At 37.2% G+C, this 23,589-nt stretch overlaps 1 protein-coding gene across 11 annotated transcripts in view; it reads left to right on the top strand.

Annotated features, from left to right (window-relative positions):
* CEP128 (centrosomal protein 128) overlaps window positions 1-23,382 on the top strand; it is a 559,633-nt gene extending 536,251 nt beyond the window's left edge. For all 11 annotated transcript variants that reach the window (XM_072623250.1, XM_072623249.1, XM_072623247.1 and 8 more), the window contains one exon: window positions 22,639-23,382. In XM_072623250.1, the coding sequence (XP_072479351.1) occupies window positions 22,639-22,784 (146 nt within the window). In that variant the 3' untranslated portion in view covers window positions 22,785-23,382. The remainder of the gene's footprint in view (window positions 1-22,638) is intronic.
* The last annotated feature ends 207 nt before the right edge of the window (window positions 23,383-23,589 follow it).

The following is a 23,589-nucleotide window of genomic DNA, read 5'->3' as shown; positions in this document are numbered from 1 at the left end:
ATCAAAAACTAACTGGCTGCTGTGGCTTTAATATAGTTCACCCAACCACTCTAGGCCTCCCTTTGCTCATTTGTAAAATGAGAGTTAGCAGAGATCATCTTTAAGGCTAATTGTGGTTCTAAAATTCAATGAGTCTGGTTTTTGCCCAGAATACATTTGGAGTATTGTATCCATTCTAAGGAATGGTTACTTCGTTGGTCAGTTTGCTTATTCTTTGTTTCAAGAGAGGGTTCTGAGATGGTGGAAGTATAGCAGAAAATGACTCCGCTGTTTAAACGAAAAAAGTAAAAGCATCCATTAAAGATAAGGACAATTGAATTTAAAGTTCTTCAGAATGCATTTTAAGTTTTAAAAAATTCTCATTTTGCTGAAATCATTAGTAAGCAAGTGTTCATTTTGAAAAGATTCCAGAGTTCTTCACTTCAAGTTGAGACAAAAGATAATACAGATAATCAACCCTGGCAATTTAAAATAGATTTTTTTTCAGAATTCTTGGTAGAAAATCAAATCTGATTTAAAGAATCAGCATTTTATAAAAAATCCAGATAGACAGGCAGAGGGAACTCCCCTCTTTCCACCCCCATGATGATAAAACTATACATTAATGTTGCTGAATAACACTTGTAGAGTGTTTCTAATCATATAGAATATGTAAATATTTGCCAAACCAGCTTCCCTTTAACTGGTTTACTGACATCCACACACACATTCATTCATACATTCATACTAAAATAAATGCCACTGTTGGTATTAACACTTGTATACAGAATGAATATGATTTGTCATTGAAAACAATATGGTGTAGTGGAAAGATTGATGAACTTGGAATCAGAAGAAACTTGAATCAGAATACTGCCTCCATAACTTACTAGCTACCTGTGACCATGGATAATCACTGATGCTCAGTAAAATGAGGTAGCTATTTTATGAGGATGTTATGAGTATCAAATTTTATAATGTAGTTTTAGCAAGTATATGAGCATTTTCCATTTAGATAGCCTTGCTAACACTAGCACCCTGATTTATTTCTCCATATCTTGATATGTCTGCTGATACCTTGAGGTTTCTGTCAGCCTTGGTAATTTTCATGACTTGATGCTAGTCAATACTGGAGTTGGAAAGCTCTGAGATGAAGAGGATGGTTTCAGAAGAAATTTGAGAAGACTTGTATGAACTGATACAAAGTGAAATGAGCAGAACCAGGGGAATAATTTATACAATAACTATAATATTGTAAAAACTATCAATTCTGAAAGACTCAGATCAGGATCTGATCAACACAATGATGAAACATACTGTCCAACTCCAGATAGAGAAGTGAGGGACTCAGAGTGCCAATGGAAATATATTTCCTTTCTTTTCTTTTTTCTTTTCTCTTCCTTTCTTTTCTTTCTGACATGTCTAATGAAGGAATTTGTATATGACTCTCTCTCTCTCTCTCTCTCTCTCTGTCTATGTATATATATTTGTAACAGGCTTTATTTTTTTTTCTTTCTCAGCAGAAGGGTGAGGAGAGGATCTGGAACTGAAAATAAATTTTAAAATTGAATTTAGAATTTAAGGGAAAAAAGGTAAACTAAATGAGATGAGAGTATTCAAAATTTAAAAATGACTCAGCCAGCGAAAGGGCTTGATCTAAAGTAGGATGTGAGTGGAATTCAGTCATCCTAATTTATATAGGAATGGGGGGTGGGGTACTAGGGGCTGTCTAGTAGGACAGGTCTATCAAAGAGGCTCCATAGCTGTCTGAGAAAGAGTTTTTTTATGTGCTATCCTGAGGGGTCTGTGGACTCGACAAGGGAGCTAGAATAGTATTGACGGCCTTGAGGCTTGTTAACCTCATTGCAAAATAGCCAGGAAAGCAGTGGAAAGAAGTAACGACAAGAAGAGGTACAGTGTAGTTTTAATGATAACAGTAGCAGCAGCCCAGAAGAATGCAGCCTTGAACCTTTGGCATGTATAGCCTGGGTGACCCTCAGCTTCACATAGACCAGAGTGAGAGAGAATGAGGCCATGTGGACTTGGAAAATGGAGGCAGTGGCAGCAAAGAGTGATGAAGTGCCAAGGGGAAAAGGGGGACTGTTGAAGCCCAAGAACCATAAGAGGGACAAGACTAAAGATTAATGAGGTGCAGAGCCATGAGGAAGAACAAACTGAGACTTTGTCTTTCACTAATACCCTAAGTCATGTGCACTGTGAAGGTCCAGGGGAAAGGACTTTACGTTCTAGGTACTCCAGATTCTTGTCCTGCTTGGAGGAAGTTTAAGTCTGTGAACCCTGTACTGTAAATCTTTTTTTTTTAATGTATATTTGTATATTTTCAGTTTTCAACATTCATTTCCACAAAATGTTCAGTTCCAAATTTTCTCCCCATTTTTTCCCCTTCCCACCCCAAAATGCCATGCATTCTGATTACCCCTTCCACCAATCTGCCCTCCCTTCTATCACACCCTCCCTTCCCTTAACCCTATCTCTGCTATTTTCTTGTAGGGCAAGATATATTTCGATACCCCATTACCTGTACTTCTTATTTCCCAGTTGTATGCAAAAACAATTCTCAACATTCATTCCTAAAACTTTGAGTTCCAACTTCTCTCCCTTCCTCCCTCCCCACCCATCCTCACTGAGAAGGCAAGCAGTTCAATATAGACTATATATGTGTAGTTTTGCAAAAGACTTCCCTAATAGTCATGTTGTGAAAGATTAACTATATTTCCCGCCATCCTATCCTGTCCCCCATTTATTCTATCCTCTCTTTTGACTTTATCCCTCCCCAAAAGTGTTTACTTCTAATTGCTCCCTCCTCCCATTTGCCCTCCCTTCTATCATCCTCCTCACCCCACTTTTCCCCGTCTCCCCTACTTTCCTGTAGTGTAAGATAGATTTTCATACCAAATTGAGTAAGCATGTTATTCCATCATTAAGGCAAATGTGATGAGAGTAAGCTTCATTTATTCCCTCTCAATTCCCCCCTTTCCTCCCCCATTGAAAAAGCTTATTCTTGCCTCTTTTGTGAGAGACAATTTGCCCCATTCCATTTCTCTCTTTCTCTTTCCAATATATTCCTCTCTCACCCCTTAATTTTATTTTTTAGATATCATCCCTTGCTATTCAACTCACCTTGTGCTCTGTGTGTGTGTGTGTGTGTGTGTGTGTGTGTGTGTGTGTGTGTGTGTGTGTAATCCCTCCAAGTACCCAAATACTGAGAAAAGTCACAAGAGTTCCAAATATTGTCTTTCCATGTAGGAATGTAAACAGTTCAACTTTAGAAAGTCCCTTATGATTTCTCTTTCCTGTTTACCTTTTCATACTTCTCTTGATTCTTGTGTTTGAAAGTCAGATTTTCTCTCTAGCTCTGGTCTTTTCTTTTTTTTTTTTTTTTTTTTAATTTTTTTATTTTTTTAATGTTTAACAATCACTGCCATACAATTGTGATTTTATCCCTCCCCACCCACCCCCCACTACCTCCCTCCCTCCCCACGACTGCATACAATTCTGTATAGATTCTACATATACTTTCCTATTGAGTATATTTTCACTATAGTCATGCTATGTAGTCAGACTAAGATAAATGAAAGAATCCGTATAACAAATCAGAACATGATACACAAACACATACACATACACAAACATGATCTGCTACATTATGTGAGTGACTTCCATATTTCTCTCTCTGAGTGTGGAAGGCATTTTGCCTTGAGGTCCACCATTGGGATTTTTTTTTTTTTTTCAGAAGTTCTTGTGTTATTACAAAAATCTAAGTCTACCAGAAAAAACTCTCACACACTGTGGTTGTTGCTGTGCATAAAGTTCTCCTGGTTCTGCTCCTTTCACTCAGCATCAGGTCATATAAGTCCTTCCAGGCCTCTCTGAAGTCTTCTTGTTCATCATTTCTTATGGCACAATAGTACTCCATTACATTCATATACCATAATTTATTCAGCCATTCCCCAATTGATGGACATCCCCTTGACTTCCAGTTTTTGGCAACTACATAGAGTGCTGCTATAAATATTTTTGTACATGTGGGACCCTTTCCCATTTTTATGATCTCTTGGGGATATAGTCCTAGTTAGCTCTGGTCTTTTCATCAAGAATGCTTGAAAGTCCTTTAATTTATTGAATGACCATTTTTTCCCCTGAAGTATTATACTCAGTTTTGCTGGGTAGGTGATTCTTGTTTTTAATCCTAGTTCCTTTGACTTCTGGAATGTCATATTCCAATTCCTTAATGTAGAAGCTGCCAGATCCTGTGTTATCCTGATTGTATTTCTACAATACTTGAATTGTTTCTTTCTAGCTGCTTATAATATTTTCTCCTTGACCTGGGAACTCTGGAATTTGGCTACAATATTCCTAGGAGTTTCTCTTTTTGGATATCTTTCAGGAGGTGATCAGGGGATTATTCCAGTATTTATTTTGCCCTCTGGCTCTAGGATATCAGGGCAGTTTTCCTTTGATAATTTCATGAAAGATGATGTCTAGGCTCTTTTATTGATCATGGCTTTCAGGCAGCCCCATAATTTTTAAATTGTCTCTCCTGCATCTATTTTCCAGGTGAGTTGTTTTTCCAATGAGATATTTCACATTGTCTTCAATTTTTTCATTCTTTTGGTTTTGTTTTGTAATTTCTTGGTTTCTTATAAAGTCATTAGCTTCCATTTGCTCCATTCTAATTTTTAAAGAACTATTTTCTTCAGTGAGCTTTTGAACCTCCTTTTCCATTTGGCTAATTCTGCTTTTTGAAACATTCTTCTCCTCATTGGCTTTTTGGACCTCTTTTGCCAAATGAGTTAGACTATTTTTAAAGGTGTTATTTTCTACAGCATTTTTTGGTTCTCCTTTAGCAAGCTGTTGACTTGCTTTTCATGATTTTCTTGCATCTCTCTCATTTCTCTTCCAAATTTTTCCTCCATCTCTCTTACTTGATTTTCAGAATCCCTTTTGAGTTCTTTCATGGCCTGAGACCATTGCATATTTATTTTGGAGGTTTTGGATGCAGAAGCCTTAATTTTTAAGTCTTCCTCTGATAGTATGCATTTTTCTTTCTCATCCAACAGGATGGAAGAAAATACTTGTTCACCAGAAGTATATATACTTCTATATCAGGTATAGACCAGGTATAGAAGTAGCCTTCTATAGTCTTTTTTCCCCCTTTTTTGGCATTTTCCCAGCCAGTTACTTGACTTTTAAGTCCTTTGTCAAGAGGAGGGTATACTCTGGGGGCCTGTAAGTTCTCAATTCTTCCAACGTGTCACAATCAAAGGAGAGGAGTTTACTTCTCTCCTGGCCTTCACTCTGGTCTGGGAGCAACCATGGGCACTCTGTTCTGCCTGGGATCTGCCTGCAAGGTTTGCTTTCCAGAGCCTCTACCAGTTCCACCTCCAGCACTCTTCCTCAACCCAGGAGAGCCACTCAGGTCTGAGATGCAGATCAGTGGTTCAATTACCCCAGGGTCTTTCGAGTTCTCCAAAAATGGATGCTGCCACTGCAGTGACCACTGCTGGTGGGTCCAGACCATGTTCCCTTCTCATCCAAGTGAAAGAGCTTTCTCACTGAAGCTGTCTTTGGCATTTGTGAGTTGAGCAGTCTGGGAACTACTGCTGTTGGTGGTGCTCTGAAGCCTGTTCTGGGTCCTGTCCCTGCTTCGCCATGCGGCCCACCCTGGGCTGCGCTCCCCTGTAAATCTTAAGTGACTGCTTAACCCGTAAGGAAGGTAGGGCCTACCAGAAAGAAAAGTCCTGTCTGTATTCCTCATTGTGTATAATAAACATGTTCTGTGTTCCATGCCTTAATAATCTGGAACTCTTTGAAAAGATCTTTGGCCCCCAGGAACTAGAAACAAACCAAATTCAGATATTCCCAGAATTCCTAACAGACAGGGTGGTGGTGTCAGGAGTTAGGGGAGTGAGGAGAAGGATGAATCAAAGAGTATTAATTATTTTAAAAGACTTCCAAGATTGAACCTTGGTCTGTTTGAGTCCAGAATTTTAGTCCTGGGTCACATGTAACTTATACAAAGTACTTTTTAAAACCATAAAGCGACATATAAATGTCAGCAGTGTATAAAATGTTGGTGTTATATCTGGGAAATGACAGTCCGTTTAACCAATATTAAGTGCCAACTCTATGCTAGATAGTGTTCTAGTCATTGGACTACCTATAAGTATAAGCTTAGTCAATATCAATTCTGTAAATGTTACAGTCATTACAAAATGTTTATTATATTTATTCCCTCACTAATACATTTAATTTTCCACAAGTAAAAGTATGAGGTTTAATTTGTAGCTGCCATAGTAACACACGCCTGGATTATCAAAAAGCTATTTAAAAGGAAAACACTTATGTAATATTTGACGTTTTTCTTGTGTTCTTTATCTGCTACCCTTAAAGCATTTTATTTTTCAATAATTAATTAAACCTCTCAACATCTCTTGGAGATAGAGACATTTTTATTAAATTCCTTATACAGCTTGTTAAACTGAAGCACAAGTAATTCATTTTCTTTGCAGGTGATGTAGTATGTTTTGATGAAAAGTGCACTGAATCTGGAGACAGTGCATCCGAGTTTGAGTCCCAGCTGGAGAAGGTGACCTTGACCAAACTACATTAACATCAAGGGGCCTCAGTTTCTTTATCTGTAAAATGAAGGGAGTAGCCAGGATGATCTTTCAGATCTCTTCTAGCTCCAGACCCCATGAGCCCATAAGCTTTTAGGAAATCCTGCAATTTAGAAGAGGCTTTCATATTTTGGACAAGTGACAAACTCCCTATAAGCCCATTCTCTAGCTAGTCCCATATTGGAGTTAGGAGTTAGCTTCTTAGGAAAAGCAGAAGACTAATTTAAAGAACCTCTTCTCTGGGGCAAAAACCTTTTTTGTTATATAGTAATAGGTTGCAATACGATTTGAGTTGTATTTAAATAAGAACATAGACATACCACTTTCCTTAAAGACCCTTCCTAGTGTTTGAAATTAGGGTCTGGAGATCATAGAAAGAAATAGCAATGAAGGGTTATACTAATTAATTCCAGAGATGTCAGCAGTGTGGTTGTTAAACATAACTAAGAAAATATATATGATGAAATCCAGAATGCTGAATATATTGAAACTGTCTGTAATTGAAATGGTTAAAGGATTCTACCTGTAGTAAAATAAGGTATTTGAAATTACTTAATGTCATTTTTGTTGTGTAAGAAAAACAATTGTCTTGGGGATAGATAGTATCTTTACAAATGGCATTTTTATGTTGTTTAGAAAACCAAGTGTTTCTTAGAAATTATGTCAGAGTTCAGGGAATATACAGTTAATGGAATGCAATAGAAGACTCAAAGAAATTACTTTGCTAGAGATTTAAATAGGCAGCTAGACAACATAGTGGATAGAGTGCCAAGCCTAGAGTCAGGAAGTTGTTGTTGTTTAGTTGTATCCACCAGAGTATTCGTGACCCCAATTGGGGTTTTCTTGGCAAAGTTACTGGAGTTATTCTCCATTTCCTTGTCCTAAGAACCTCATTTTACAGATGAGAAAACTGAGGCAAATAGGGTTAAGTGACTTGGCCAGGGTCACTAGAAGATGACCAATTTCTGACTCAGTCATCTCATGAGTTCAAACCTGGCCTCAGGGGCTTACTTGCTGTGTGACCCCAGGCAAGTCACTTATCCCTGTTTGTGGCAGTTTCCTCATCTATAAAATGAGCTGGAGAAGGAAATGTCAAACCACTCTAATATCTTTACCAAGAAAACCCCAAAAGGGGTTATGAAGAGTTGGACATGATTGGAATATGAATAAACAAATTCTCTTTTGAGCATCCATGATCTGCATGTTTATAATTTTTATTCAGATAATATTGAAGTCAATACATCAAGATTTCAATGGGGAAATGTGTATCAAAGATAATAGCTAAGTGGTCAGATTCTTTACTCAAAGATAACCCTAAGCAAAGGAATTTTGTCTTTTTCAGTGGAGGGAATGGTGATTTCTTTCCAAGGATTTTATATAACTAATTATTCACTATCCTTTATTTTGGCAAAATTAAATAATATTCATTTCCATCCTCTTATATCTTACTTTATAGTCTCTAGAAGTCATTCTAGATGAGATGTGCTTCTAAAGTAAACTTCAAATAGGACAGCATTTTCTTTTGGATTGTCTTAATGGAGGCAAATCTTTGTCCTTTAGAGGAAAATTTTGATTTTTGGACACTGCAGAGACAGTTTTAGCTGAGCCTGTTGAATAAGGTGAGTGAGCAAGTGAAACAAGACCCATTGGGATTTAAATTAGATACTTTTAAATTTTGCCAAGATGACTTGAGTTGGACCTTAACTTGTAATAAGTTGTGTCAACCATTTTATTAAAGGTTTGGTCCAAAGAAACAACCAGAAACAACCAAAGTCTTGTCCTAAGAACAAAAGGATGGGGTCCCCCTTAACCAAAGGTCTGTCCAAAGAACAGAGAATAGAGTTCCCCCTTCCCAAAATTTGTTCAACAACAAACAGAATAGGGTTCACCTTACCAAAGGTTTGAATAAGGAACAAAAAGAATCAGGCTGTAGATGTGCAGTGGCATGCTTATTTATTCTCATTAAGCTAGATAATCATGCATGATGGAGTCAGAAAATAATTCTGAACTCAGACGTAAACAAGCTGAGAAGCAATCCCAACTCAGGATGCCTGAGTCAACCAAAATTATAGTCTCCATATGTTTTAACCATAATATGAGAAAGGAATTTCTTAAGAGGATAGGTTGTAAATACTATAAAATAAGAGAATGTCAAGGTATCAATTGAAATTATGGATCCAACATGTCAATGTTTCTTTTATCATGACATAATTCAACATAAAAAAAAACATAAGAAAAGTCCCATTATTCAAGACAGTATCTAGCTTAAAGCACCTTGTCCTTAGTTGTCATAAATAGCAGAATTCTCCTGGTCAATTCATCTGGCCTTGTAGTTGCTGACACTGTAAGGGGTATTTTGGGTTCACTTAGATAGCAAAACAAAGCATGTCTGTTATGCCAGAGCATGTGAAGCATCATGGTAGGCTATGCCTAAGTAGGCCAAAATGTCTCTTCGGATAGGCTAATCCAGGTTGTAGGCCTTTTGTAGGTCTTGGGGGTTCAAAATGGTTTGGGAAGGGGTTCACAGTGGCTAGAAAGATGCTATTAAAGGACTTGAGAGAAAAAAATGATTTGTTTTTTGTTTTTTAGATTTATAGGCCAAACAATAATATTATTCTTGCTTAATGGATCCATTTCATGACTTGCTTTCCTGGATCTATGATCATTTCTCTAATTGAGAAATATTTTCTGCTGGCAACCATTTACAAGATACCTTGAGATTAAGTTTCCTCTGCTAAATCTATGCCCCTCAGAAGGAAATTTAAATGGGTCGAAGGAAAAAAATATAAGTGAGAGTATAATTTGGACAAGAAGGCATTGATTACAATGTATGTTGTGAAGTCAAACTGAAGAATTTGGCCTAAAAGACCACCTGGTTATTAATTTAAAGAAACCATAGTCACAACCATAAGCTATATTATTTTCTTTTGACTGATTCGTCTTAGGATTCTATTACCCTCCTAAGTCATATGTTGGCCATCTTCACTCAAACATACATTCCTTGTTTATATTGCTTATCATTCTAAGATCTTGAATTGAATTTGCTCCTAGAAATTTTATTGCTTTGAGGATTAACCCTGAGTTACATTTGAGAATGAAGAAGAAAATTGCTTCTGGGGCAGAGGAGGAAAAAAGATAATTTGTTTTTTGCATGTCACATATTTACCAGCACAGCATTCACATGATGAGTTCTGAGTTTTCTGTGTGGTTAGGTTTGGCAAACCAGGCTGAACAAAATTAGAATCACCTAGGATATGTATTTATGTCCTTCAATAGAAATAATGTTATTTGATTTATAAACTGGTTAATTTAAGGAGATCTCAGCTTCCTGGTTTTACTAACAATCTCTAATACTCTCATTGGTTGGTAATACCTAAGTTTCTTAAAAACCACTTTCTAAAGCTCCCATACCAGAGTATATATATGCTCCTTAAGGCCAGGCAAGTGTTCATCTACCTATCCTCCCACAGTACTTGCATATATAATTGAGGTTCAATTAACATTTATTGAATGAACATAAAAATGAATATGCCAGGTGAGCACCACAGACTCCAAGTGTTAGAAAGAACCTTAGAGATCATCCAGTCCAAAGTTTACCTGACCTAGAATTTCTTCCAGGAAGTGATTTGAACCTGAACTCAAAGATCTCCATTGTTAGAGAACCCACTGCCTTCTGATGCAGCCTATTCCACTTTTAGGTATCCTTCATTATTCGGAAGGTATTCTTCACAGTAAGCTTCATCTTGTCACTGCAACATTCAACCCTTTCTCTTAGTTCTCCCCGTTCAGCAGAAAAATCTGATCTTTCTTTCTTGTGACTACTTTTCAAGTACTAAGATTGTTATGATGTAGACTTCATTTCTTCCTAGTTTATCTTTAATATTCTTTAAATTTTTTATTCTAAATTTAAGTAACACAAAAGATCATTTCCATATATATCTAGAACATGGAAAGGGGATTCCAGATGAAAGCAGGAATTTCCATTTCATACCATTATTTTTTAGATAAAGAAAAGTAAATCATATTTTCCATGTTATTTTCAAAACTGTCCTACTTGTTTGTGCTTCCTTCTTACCTTGCTTCTGTTCTTTTCAGTTTATTTTTTTAAAGGTTCAATATCCCTCTTTTTTGTATCACTATTATTAACTCTCCCCTCCTTCACAACCCACCCAGTTAAAGGCATCAGCAAACATTTATCATGTGCCAAGTACTGAAAACACAGAAAAAGATAAATGCTGTCCCTACCCTCCTTGAGTTTATTTTCTAATAGATTAAAACATCAAGAGACAGACGGAAAGAAAAAAACTTGTAACAAATAAAACTCTCACACAGAAACATATGCTTCTTAAAGTCAGGCAAGCATTCATCTGCGTAGTCAAGAAAAATGCGTCACAGTGACCATTTCAAAAATTGTAGGTCACTCTCAGTCTGTAGATAGGGGAAACAGGTCCTTCTTCATAGATCATTGCACTCAGTTGTTCATGGTTGTTTATGTTCACATTGTTCACATTATTCCTGTATAAAATTGATCTCCTGGTTCTGCTCACATCACTCATTGTAAGATTATGATGCTCAGGATTCTGTAAAATATTGTCTCTTCTTTTCTGATAGGTCAATAATGTTCCATTATATTCATAAACTACAATTTGTTTGACAATTCCCCAGTTGTCCAAGAAGTAACCTAAGGCACTCCTATATATTCTATTTCCTTTCTTTTCTTTTTATCCTTTAGGATCAAGGAGTTTATTTCACTCCAGGGTCTTCTTATCAGTTCCATCTCCAACATAATCTGACCTTTCACCCTCTCATCTTCCCTCTTGAGTTTGATATACTGCTACGTCAAATATTTTGTGTGTGTAAGAATGCATGGGTATGTGTTTGCTTATTCAATCTTACTTTGTTACACAAAAGATGAGGTTCATCTAATTAGATGCCTGCCCTTCCTATCCCTTTCTTCAGGTTTGTATATCCTTCTTTTCATGCACTCCAATTTGTGAAGTAAGTTCCACCCTCTCCTGTCTCCTGAAAGAGATCCAAAAAGAAAAACTCCTAGGAATATTGTAGCCAATTCCAGAGTTCCCAGATCAAGGAGAAAATATTGCAGACAGCCAGAAAGAAACAATTTGAGTATTGTGGAAATACGGTGAGGATAACACAGGATCTGGCAGCTTCTACATTAAGAGATCAGAATATGATATTCCAGAAGTCAAAGAAACGAGGATTAAAACAAAGAACCACCTACCCAGAAAAATTGAGTATAGTACTTCAAGAGAAAAAAATGGTCATTCAATGAAATAGAGGACTTTCAAGCATTTTTGATGAAAAGACCAGAGCTGAAAAGAAAATTTGATTTTCAAACACAAGAATCAAGAGAAGCATGAAAAACTAAACAGGAAAGAGAAATCATAAGGGACTTCTCAAAGTTGAACTGTTTGTATTCCTACATGGAAAGATAATATTTGTAACTTTTGAAACTTTTCTCAATATTTGAGTAGTTGGAGAAATTATGCACACACACACACACATAGACAGAGGGCACAGAGTAAGTTGAATAGGAAGGGATGATATCAAAAAAAAATAAAATTAAGGGGTGAGAGAGGACTATAATGGGAGGAGAAAGAGAGAAATGGAATGACACAAATTATCTCATAAGGCAAGAAAAAGCTTTTTCAATGAGGGGAAAAGGGAGGTGAAGGGAAAAAGTGAAGCTTACTGGCATAACATTTGGCTTAAGGAGGGAATAAAATGCACACTCAATTTGGTATGAAAATCTATCTTACACTACAGGAAAATAGGGGAGAAGAGGATAAATAGAGTGAGGGGGGATGATAGAAGGGAGGGCAAATGAGAAGCGGGGATAAAGTAAACACTTTTGGGGAGGGATAAGGTCAAAAAGAGACAATAAAATAAATGAGGGGCAGGATAGGATGGAGGGAAATATAGTTAGTCTTTCACAACATGACATTAGCCTATATTGAACTGTTTGACTTCTCAGTGGGGATGGGTGGGGAGGGAGGAAGGGAGAGAAGTTAGAACTCAAAGTTTTAGGAACAAATGTTGAGAATTGTTTTTTCATGTAACTGGGAAATAAGAAATACAGGTAATGGGATATAGAAATCTATCTTGCCCTACATGAAAAGAGAGAAGATGGGAATAAGGGAAGGGAGGGGTGTGATAAAAGGGAGGGTAGATTGGGGGAAGGGGTAATCAGTATGTACAGTGTTTTGGAGTTGGAGGGGACAGGAGAGATGAGGAGAAAATTTGAAACTCAAAATCTTGTGGAAATGAATGTTGAAAGCTAAAAATAAATAAATGAATTGGAAAAAAAAATAAAAGAAAATGAACCTGATTATGATTCCTTGGTACATGAGCTACTTCTTTTTCCATGCTTGCAATATTTTTTCTTTGACTTAGGCAATCTGTATTTGGGTTATAACATTTCTGGGACTTTTCCTTGAAGATTGATTTCAGGAGGTAGTTTCTTCACTTTGTCTTTGGTTTCTTATAGATTTGGTCAGTTTTCATTTATGTTTTTTTAAGGGTATCTGGGCTTTTTTTTTAATGAAATCATGGTTTATAGGGAGTCTAATAATTCTTAAATCTGTTCCTTTTGTTTCCAAATCAGTTTTTTTATTTGCTATCTTACATTTTATTTTTTCAACTAATTTTTTTTTTGCTGTCTCCAGAAGCCTTTGATTCCTGTTGATCTTTTCTAATTTTTTTAAGCAGTCTTTTACCTGCTTAACGTTTACCACTCTCTTCTCTAAGCTATTCTCTTTCCACTTCTTTCTTCTTGAGTTTTGATATTTTGTCTTGCTTCATTTCTTCTAGGTGCATATGTATACATATGTGTGTACATGTATATGCATGTATATGTGTGTACAGTATATAAATATTTATGTAAAATATAAATATTTAAATATTTATATGTGTATCTATGTGTGTGTGTGTGTGTGTGTATGTCGTGGAAATTCCATTTTTTTTCCATTGAGTCTGCTTGCATTTCATAGAAAATTATTAATTATTCTAGGTTAGCTTTTTTAATATCTCTGGATCTATTATGATTCCATATAGTTGTGAGAAACATGCTCTCAGTGGAATAAGGCCTTAACTGATGAACCCAGTACAAAGAGGCACCCCAAGTGCTGGACGCAGTCACCTTTGAATTCCCATTCTCAAACTCAAGGACCCTCTCATGTTCCCTATTGGCTGTATATAACTTCCTGAACCACCTGTTCCATGTTTTTCTTCTAGATGCATTCCCCTTTTCTTGTCATGCATTGTATGTGCATTCAGATTAGCTTGCTCCACTTTGGGGATGTTTTGGCTAATATTTAGCAGCTCAATATTTAATATTTAACAATATTTAAGCATGCATACAAGCTTCTGACCTTTTACCGAGTCAGAAATCTGGTTCTACCAACCCACAGCTCTGGCTGGACCTAGTGTCTTCTGACTTACATCCTGAGGTTGAGAATGTGTGTACATGTCACTTCTGTGGAAACAGAACTCCTTCCTCTGTTTCTCACATTGTGGTCCATATTTTCTTTTGTTTTCTCTTCCTTCCAATGGGGGTTTTACACTGGGACCAAGTTCAGCTTCTTACATTTCTTTTGATGGGTAGTTGTCTCTTCTGGATTTTGACCTGAGTTACTTGACTGGGTTGCTCTACTAACATCTGCATCTGAGGGTTAGATGCCCCAGTATTATGAAGGTTCAGAACACTGAATCTTCAGGGGCCTTTATGGCATCCCAGGACAGCATTGGGAACCTCAGAGCCCCTGCATCGTGGCAGATCTGTACTGAACACTGCTGTACAACTGTGGTTGCTTCCATTCTCCAGGGCTTCCAACATCCCTGCTGTAATCCTTTCACCTTTTATAGGGGAGAATCTTGCTCCTCCAAATTCAGAGTTTTGAAGGCTATACAGGTCTCAGGTCCACCTATACTTGTACTGGGAGTCTTGCTTTCAGGTCAAGTACCTGAAAAAGCAAGATCTCTGTCTCAGTTGCTGAATGCTCACAGTTTAATCTTCTTATCCTGACAATTCAGCTTTTCTAGAACCATTAGTAATAATAATGGAATGATCTGAGCATCTTTATCCTCTCTGTTGACATCCTTTAGCATCCAAGGAATTGATACCATTTGATTAGTTGTCTCCTTACTGTCCCATTGAGAATGTCCCATTGAGAACGGTAGCAACAAGTGCCATGTTTCTTTTATCAGGCATTCTTTCTCCTGAAGATTTGCTTCCTCTACATTGCTCTTTCCCCACTTCAGCCATTAGACCCAAAGGTTCATTCTGATCTTTTGCTACTAACTACTTCAAGGTTGTTTTTTTCTGCTTCATTTAAAAGGCATTGTCCAACTATTGTTTTTTTCCAAAAGAATACTTAAACTTATTAATCATTTCAGAAGCGTATTTTCCTTTGTAAGCTTATGTTCCTCACTTTTTTTTCTGTTTTAAAAATTTATTTTAAGTTACTAGAATGGTTTGGCATTTCCTTCTCCATCTCATTTTACACATGAGGAACTGAGGCTAACAGGGTTAAATGACCTGTCCAGGGTCACGTAGCTGGTAAGTGGTAAGGATCTGAGGCTGAACATGAACTCAATTCTTCCTGACTCTAAGACTGGCACTCTATCCATAGAACCACCTAGGTACCCCTCGTTGTAGGATAAATTCATTGTATAGTCAGGTTATTTTGCTTTTCTTTTCAGTAGGCAATATTCTAGTTTTTTCTTGCATTTCCTGTTAATGACAAGTAGCCATCTACAATTCAGACTGGAGATCTCTTCCTGGCTTATTTGCAGTCTTTTCTCCTGTACTTTGTCAGCCACCTTTCTCCATGACTTAAACTTGAGGTTCATCACTATTGACATTTTTATAGATTCTATCAATCTGTTCTTTGTTCTCTGATTTCAGTATTTCACAGAAGTTTTCTTTTATGATTTCCTGAGGCATGGTATTCAAGCTTTTTGTTCCATTTTGTTTTTCTTGGGCACTAATGATTCTTAGAATTTCTCTTCAGGCCTTGCTTTGTAGGTCAATTGGTTGATAAAAGAGATTTCATGTTTCCTTACAGATTTCCTATATTTTACTTTTGCTATAATAATTCTTCTCTCACTAATTTTTTTTAAAGTGTTGTTTCCTCCATTCTTTTTTTTTTCTTGGAATGTCTACAGTCATGCTAAATTTTCTGACTTTTATTCTAAGACATAGTTTGTAAAGAGGAAATTAGAGATACTAAAAACCTACTGATTATGCAGAACCCTCATACCTTAGATAATTATAGGTACTAGACATGATGAACACCAAATAACATCACAAAAAATGAAATACATTTCAGTAGGCAGAAGATTTTATATAGAGTGAGTTATCCCTAAATCAGAAGTTATCTGTGTCCAAGGAGATCATAAATGTGTTAGAGCTAAGATCAGAATGAACAAAAAAGCAAGTAAAACTATAACAAGAAATATGTATATGATTGAAACAACTTAGTCCTGAACTATTTAGATAAGTGATTAATAAAACAAAATGGGAAGTGAATAATATAGTCGACACTGACACAACAGAGACAGGTGCCCAAAGGCGGTACTGATTTATATTTATTTTTTTTTTAATTTATTTATTTATTTTAAGTTTTCAACACTCATTTCCTCAAAATTTTGAGTTCCAAATTTTCTCCCCATCTCTCACCTCCTCCCAACCCAAAATACCAAGCATTCTAATTGCCCCTACCACCAATCTGCACTCCCTTCTAACATCCCTCCCTTCCATATCCCCATCTTCTCTTTTGTCCTGTAGGGCAAGATAAATTTCTATACCCCATTACCTGTATTTCTTGTTTCCCAGTTGTATGCAAGAACAACACTCAACAGTTGTTCCTAAAACTTTGAGTTCCAACTTCTCTTCCTTCCTCCCTCCCCACCCATCTCCATTGGGAAGGCAAGCAATTCAATATAGGCTATATGTGTGTAGTTTTGCAAATGACTTCCATAATAGCCATGTTGTTCAAGACTAACTATATTTCCATCTATCCTATCCTGCCCACTATTACTTCTATTCTCTCTTTTGACCTTGTCCCTCCCCAAAAGTGTTGACTTCTAATTGCTCCCACCTTCCATTGCCCTCCCTTCCATCATCCCCCCCACCCTTCTCCCTTACTTTCCTGTATCGTAGGATAGTTTTTCATACCAAAATGAGTGTGCATTTTATTCCTTCCTTGAGTCTAATGTGATGAGAGTGAGCTTCACATTTTCCCTCTCACCTTCCCCCTTTTTCCCTCCATTGAAAAATCTTTTTCTTACCTCTTTTATGAGAGATAATTTGACCCATTACATTTCTCCCTTTCTCCTCCCAATATATTCCTGTCTCGCACCTTAATTTTATTTTTCTAGATATGATCCCTTCTTATTCAACTCACCCTGTGTTCTCTATCTCTCTCTCTGTCTATGTGTGTGTGTGTGTGTGTGTGTGTGTGTGTAATCCCACCAACTACCCAGATACTGAGAAAAGTTTCAAGAGTTCCAAATATTGTCTTTCCATGTAGGAATGTAAACAGTTCAACTTTAGTAAGTCCCTTATGATATCTCTTTCCTGTTTACCTTTTCATGCTTCTCTTGATTCTTGTGTTTGAAAGTCAGATTTTCTTTTCAGTTCTAGTCTTTTCATCAAGAATGCTTTAAAGTCCTCTATTTCATTGAAAGATCATTTTTTCCCCTAAATTATTATACTCAGTTTTTCTGGGTAGGGGATTCTTGGTTTTAATCCTAGTTCCTTTGACTTCTGGAATATCATATTTCACACCCTTTGATCCCTTAATGTAGAAGCTGCTAGATCTTATTTATTTCAACAATGTTTATTTCCACAGTACATTTCCACAATACTCAAATTGTGTCTTTCTAGCTACTTGCAATATTTTCTCCTTGACCTGGGAACTCTGGAATTTGGCTACAATGTTCCTAGGAGTTTCTTTTTGAATCTCTTTCAGGAGATGATTGGTGGATTCTTTCAATATTTATTTTGCCCTCTGGTTCTAAAATATCAGGGGCAGTTTTCCTTGATAATTTCATGAAAGATGATTTCTAGGCTCCTTCTTTGATCATGGCTTTCAGATAGTCCCCTAATTTTTAAATTATCTCTGCTGGATCTATTTTCCAGGTCAGTTGCTTTTCCAATGAGATATTTCACTTTTTCATTCTTTTGGTTTTGTTTTGTGATTTCTTCATTTCTCATAAAGTCATTAGGCTCCATCTGTTCCACTCTAATTTTTAAAGAACTGTATTCTTCAGTGAGCTTTTGAACCTCTGTTTCCATTTAGCTAATTCTGCTTTTTAAAGCATTCTTCTCTCCATTGACTTTTTGAACCTCTTTTGTCAATTGAGTTAGCCTATTTTTAAAGATGTTATTTTCTTCAGCATTATTGGTTCTCCTTTAGCAAGTTGTTGACTTGCTTTTCATGATTTTCTTGCATCTCTCTCATTTCTCTTCCCAATTTTTCCTCCACCTCTCTTACTTGATTTTTAAAATCCTTTTTGAACTCTTCCATGGCCTGAGACCATTGCATATTTATTTTGATGTTTGAGATATAGGAGTCTTGATTTTTATGTCTTTCCCTGATGGTAAGCATTGTTCTTCCTCATCTGAAAGGACTGGAGAAGATATCTGTTTACCAAGAAAGTAACTTTGTATAGTCTTATTTTTTTCCCCTTTTGTGGGTATTTTCTTAATCAGTTACTTGACTTTTGAGTCCTTTTTCAAGAGTGTGGTATACTCTGAGGATCTGTAAGATATCAGTTCCTCCAGGGTGGCACAATCAAGCATGCACACTGGTCTGGGAGCAACTAGAAACTTTTGTGCCCAGAATCTGCAAGTAGTAGTGTTTCCTCTCCACAACCACCTGGCCTCCAGTTCTGCCAAGCCAACACTGGGAGCTGAGATTCAGATCAGCTGCTCAATTCCCCCAGGGGCTTTAGGATCCAACAATGGATGCTGGCTCAGCCACTTGTCCCTGATGTGACCTCGGCTGCTGCCGCCTGAGGCCGGAGCTATGGGGAGACCCTGCTCCTTTCTTGGCCAGCTGAAAAAGCCCTCTCACTGACATTTGTCATCTGTGGGTTGAGGAATCTGTGAACCCCTGCTACTGCTGCTAGGGATTCTGCCTCCCAGGCTTGCTCGGGTCCTCCTTTCCACGCGTCCAATGCTGGGGTGGGCTCCACTCCACGTCCAGTTTGACAGACCTTTCCTTTGTGTCTGCCTTTCAGGTCACGCTGGTCTAGAAATCTCCTCCACTCCGTTGTTCTGTAGCTTCTTCTGCTCTAGAATTTGTTGAGAGTCTTTCTTTTCAGGTATTTTATGAGCTGTGGGGGAAGAGCTAGTGTATTTGCATCTTTCTACCCTGCCATCTTGGCTCTTCCCCCCTGATTTGTATTAATAAGTTTATTTGTAAAATTTTACAAAGGTCGATGGATGGTTATGAATAGCAATACCTCATGAAGGAAAAAGGCAATTATGGGGAAAAAACAATTTAAAGTAAGTTTGGCAAGATATCCAATTGGACAAAACCATCTTGAGGACATTTTTAAAAAACTGAAGAGCAACAAACAGGATAAAATGGCAAGCCTTCAAAAACTATCCTTGTAACATGTTGTCTTCATCAGGGCCAGTGGGCTGCCACACTTGGGGCCTAACACCACAGCCTCAGACACACTTACATGAAAGGTAGGAGTGATGCCATGAAAGCATACGGCTGGATTCTACCAGCACATATGAAGGAGGGTCTTTGCTGGTGATAATGTAATTATGAAGGAGAAGGGAGGAAACAGCGTCTGGTATTCTCACCATTTTCATTATCCAGTCCATTCTCAGCAGTGAAGTTGTATTAAAAAAAAAAAAAGATTGAAATAACAATAAGCTTTCTAGGTTCAGAATCCAGTTGTCCCCCAACCATCCGTCCAATCTGTCACTGAGTCCTTTTGATTTCACCTTTGCAGTATCTCCCATGTGTGCCCCCCTTTTCTCCCCTCACACTGTCTCCATCTCAGCACAGGCCCTTATCACCTCCCATCTGCACCATTGCAGTAATTTGCTGGTTGAGCTCACTGCCACAAGTATCTCCTTTCTCCATTCCTTCATCCACTCAGCTTTCAAATTAATCTTTCACAGATCTGTGCTCAATTCTACAAACTCCAAGGGCTTCCTTATTACTTCCAGGATTAAATATAAAATCTTTTTTGGATTTAAAATCTTTTACAACCTGGCTCCCTCTTACCTTTCCAGTCTTACACCTTACTCCCCTCTATGTACTCTTTGATCTACTGACATAGGCCTTCTTGCTGTTCCTTGAAGAAGACACTCCATCTCTAAACTTCAGGTATTTGCACAGGCTGTTCTCGCATGCTTGGACTGCTCTCCTTCTTAATTATGTCCTGGCTTCACTGGCTTTCTTCAAGTCCCAGCTAAAATTGTTTATACTACAAGAAGCCTTTCCTGATTCTCCTTAATATTAATTCCTTCCCTCAATTATCTTTAATTTATCCTGTATATATCCTGTTTTATGTAATTTGCATGTGCTCTATGCACCGTCAAGGACCTCATCTCACCATTTAGACTATGAGGTCCTTGACAGATGGGACTGGTTTTGCTGTTCTTTGTATCCTGAGTTCTCTGCACAGAGTCTGGCATAGAGCAGATCCTTAATAAAGGCTTATTGTTTCACTGGCTGACTTTTAAACCCTTTCTCATTTTGGGGAATCCTGCAACCTGTGAAAAGAATAAAGTTGTTATTATGTCATATTTCTCAGACCAGATAACAATCCAAAACCTGATACGTATTCTCCCAGCCCTGTCTTAGAGAAAAATGGGGCTATCTTGTTCAAGCAAACACCAATGCACAGAGAACTCACAGCTGATCTTCTTTCTGGTAGATACAAATCCCTAAATCAACCTGATCTCCTGCATATGCATCTTCCTAACCATAGCAGGCCTCTTTACCTACAATCCTGACCAAACAAGGTCATTTTACCTAGTGAATTAATTCACCTTTCTGTATTAAGCCCCTATCAAACTCCAACCCCAATGATCATTGGAGATACAAAGGAAATAGGAAAATATTGAATAATTTGTGTTCTCTGAAATGATCTAACATTAATGCAAGTTTGTTTTAAATAGCCATTTATATCAGGTTTATGTAGCTCAGGTCAGTTCAAGGAAAGGTAGGGCCTTCTTGCCAGTGTGAGAGGAAGAAATGTAAAAATTTTAAATTTACATTGCCATTGGAAATATGAACACAGAAATCCATTATTTTGAGCCATAATCACTACCAAATTTATCCTGGCTGGTTAGAAGGTATGGCCTGAATTCAGGAGACTATTTTAGGAAGGTTTGGATTCCCATACCTTCAGCTTTTAGACACTGGGAGCATAGTAAGGGGAGACATATAATGTCAGCTTTTGAGACTGTCATATTTAGCTTTTATAAGGCAAGACTAACCTCTGGCCTCTGTGCATAGCTCCTTTCAGGCAACCAAGAGGCAGAAAGAGCCCAGAACAGGAACTGAAACACTCTTCAATGGCCCTAGTCTCTGCCTAAGTGAAGTCTGTGGTTGTCTGATGACTTCTTGGGTCCCTGGAGATTGAAATCCTTTTTACAGTGAGGCTCTTCGTCTCACAAAACCAAGTTGTTGAGTTTTTTTTAATGAAACTGAAAAAAAGAAGCTATATTTTACAAATATAGGAATTTTACCTAAACGGTACTAGAGTAGAAATGAAGGAGGCAAAAATCTCATGTGCTTCATTTTGACATTTTAAAAAGCTAATATTTGAAAAGGGCATTATTTTTATGCATGCCTTAATTTACATTGCTATACAATGGGGGAAGGGAGAAGTATGTAAATACATCCACAGGTATGCTTTGAGGATGATTAAAGTCACACTTTCCTTGTCTCAGATGAAAAATGACTTTGAAGCATCAAGGCCAGCATCCTTGTTTGCATTCTCTCCATGACTTCCAGGTTTACAACAATAATTGGCTGTAAAGAGAGAAAGTTTACCCTTCTCTCCCTCAGTGGCTTGCATTCTCAAAATTGTTTTTTTATTGGGGGGGGGAAGCACTGAGGGGGGAATATTGACAATGTATGGCTTTCAAAGATTTAGGATAAAGTGCTCAATCATTTTCCTAATATTCCAAATAAATATGGAAGCTTTTTATAATATCAGGTAACTATTTTTGTTAATCTTTCCAACTTTTATAGCCATTTATATATCTATATGTTAAAATGTTTTATTATGACTTCTTTTATTTTGGTACGTCTTTCCCCCATCCCTGTAAGACTGCCGTCTTCTTATCTGTGTTGTGACTTTTATTGTAGGCTCGTCACTAGTGATAGTGTTCTGAACACAGTTGGTACTTAGTAAATGTGTGTTAAAATTAAATATTTGTTGAGAGGAGTGGGACCTGATTCTTTGCAACTAGTTGTAGAAAATTCTCATGTGAACACCTTCTAACAATTCCATTCAATAGATTTTATGTAGGGAGAGACATTAATGTCAGGGAAAGAATACTGGGCAGAGGGGTTGAGACATCATTTCTAGTCATGACATGGACACTAGCTAGGTGACTTTAGGCAAGTCATATCATCTCCCTGAGCCTGTTTCCCCATCTATGAGTTACTTTTATTTATAAATCATCCACTAATGATTTCTGAACTGCTTCTAGCTCTACTGTGCCATCATTCTTTCTCTGTATAATATTTCTTTGTCACTGTATAACAGCCAAGCATAAATTCATTCTTCCAGTCTCAGGACTTTAAAAAGTGATCACATTAATAACAAGTGTACTAAATCATATTGCAAGCTGATTAAATTAATCCATATGTTGAAGGATCATTATGAAGGTAAGTTCTTTCCATAGGAAAATGAGCTTAATTTGTTGTTTAATCAACCCCTTGATCATGAGCAGTGTTTTGGTTTTTCATCTTTCATCAAGGTTTATTTTTTGTCTTTTTTCTTCTTCCAGCATATATCAAGAAGATGATTCCTTTGGACTCACTTTCAACCAAGGAAGATGCCACAAATGTCATTATGAATGGGATAAGATCACAAGCCAGAAAGGAGAAATTCGACAGCAACAAAAATAAAATGAAATCTAGCTCCTCTCATTGAGGCACCAGTATTTTAAAAATAATAACATAGTTATTCTGGCTCCAGTCCGGCCCAGCTGCAAACTAACAGACCAACCTGCAGCTTCAGCTCCTCAACAATTGCCAAACACTGACTGAAATTACAGCACAGTTGGTTCTTGGGAATGACATAAGTTTAACCAAACAAAACAATATGTACCATTTTGGCTGATGAATGGGGTAAAACTTCACGGCAAACCTTTGCTCTTTCTCTTATGTTTTCTTTGTTCAGATTTGGTCAGATCGTATTTCCCTGACCAAAGCTTGGAATTACAATAGAGTTCTTTCAAAGGTTACAAGCTGAAGAGTAGGAAGTCCATTTGGGCCAGCACTTACCACTAATTTCAATTCAGATAACATTTTTACAGAAGTAATTTTTTAAAAATGCTTTCTCCCTAATAAATTATCATGTGTTATAACATGTCATGGAGATAGGCAGATATCAAGAAGTTCATTAGTAAATACTCTATAACTATCTCATGTGTCATCTTGGCAACCTTTTACAATAAACATCTTTACAAGAATTTTTAATGCAGTTGTCAAATCATCCATTTTTAATATCATTAAAATTTTTTTTAACATTTCTGGGCTCTTACTGCGTTGTCAGGATTTCATAGCACAATGCCAAAGATGCCACTGTGATCATTTTGGTCATTTCCTGTCTTTATCATCAAGCCAGTGATCATCAAGCCAATGTAGAGGTTGCATTATCCTTTTGCCTAAGGGGATCTCACTTTGCACAAATTCTACTTGAGTTTAGTGGCATCTGAGTTTTTTGGGGAGGGCAA

This window comes from Notamacropus eugenii, chromosome 7 (assembly GCF_028372415.1).
Source record: "Notamacropus eugenii isolate mMacEug1 chromosome 7, mMacEug1.pri_v2, whole genome shotgun sequence".
Taxonomy (NCBI): domain Eukaryota; kingdom Metazoa; phylum Chordata; class Mammalia; order Diprotodontia; family Macropodidae; genus Notamacropus; species Notamacropus eugenii.
Note: the sequence above shows the minus strand (reverse complement) of the source record. Positions and strands in the feature narration are given on the sequence as shown.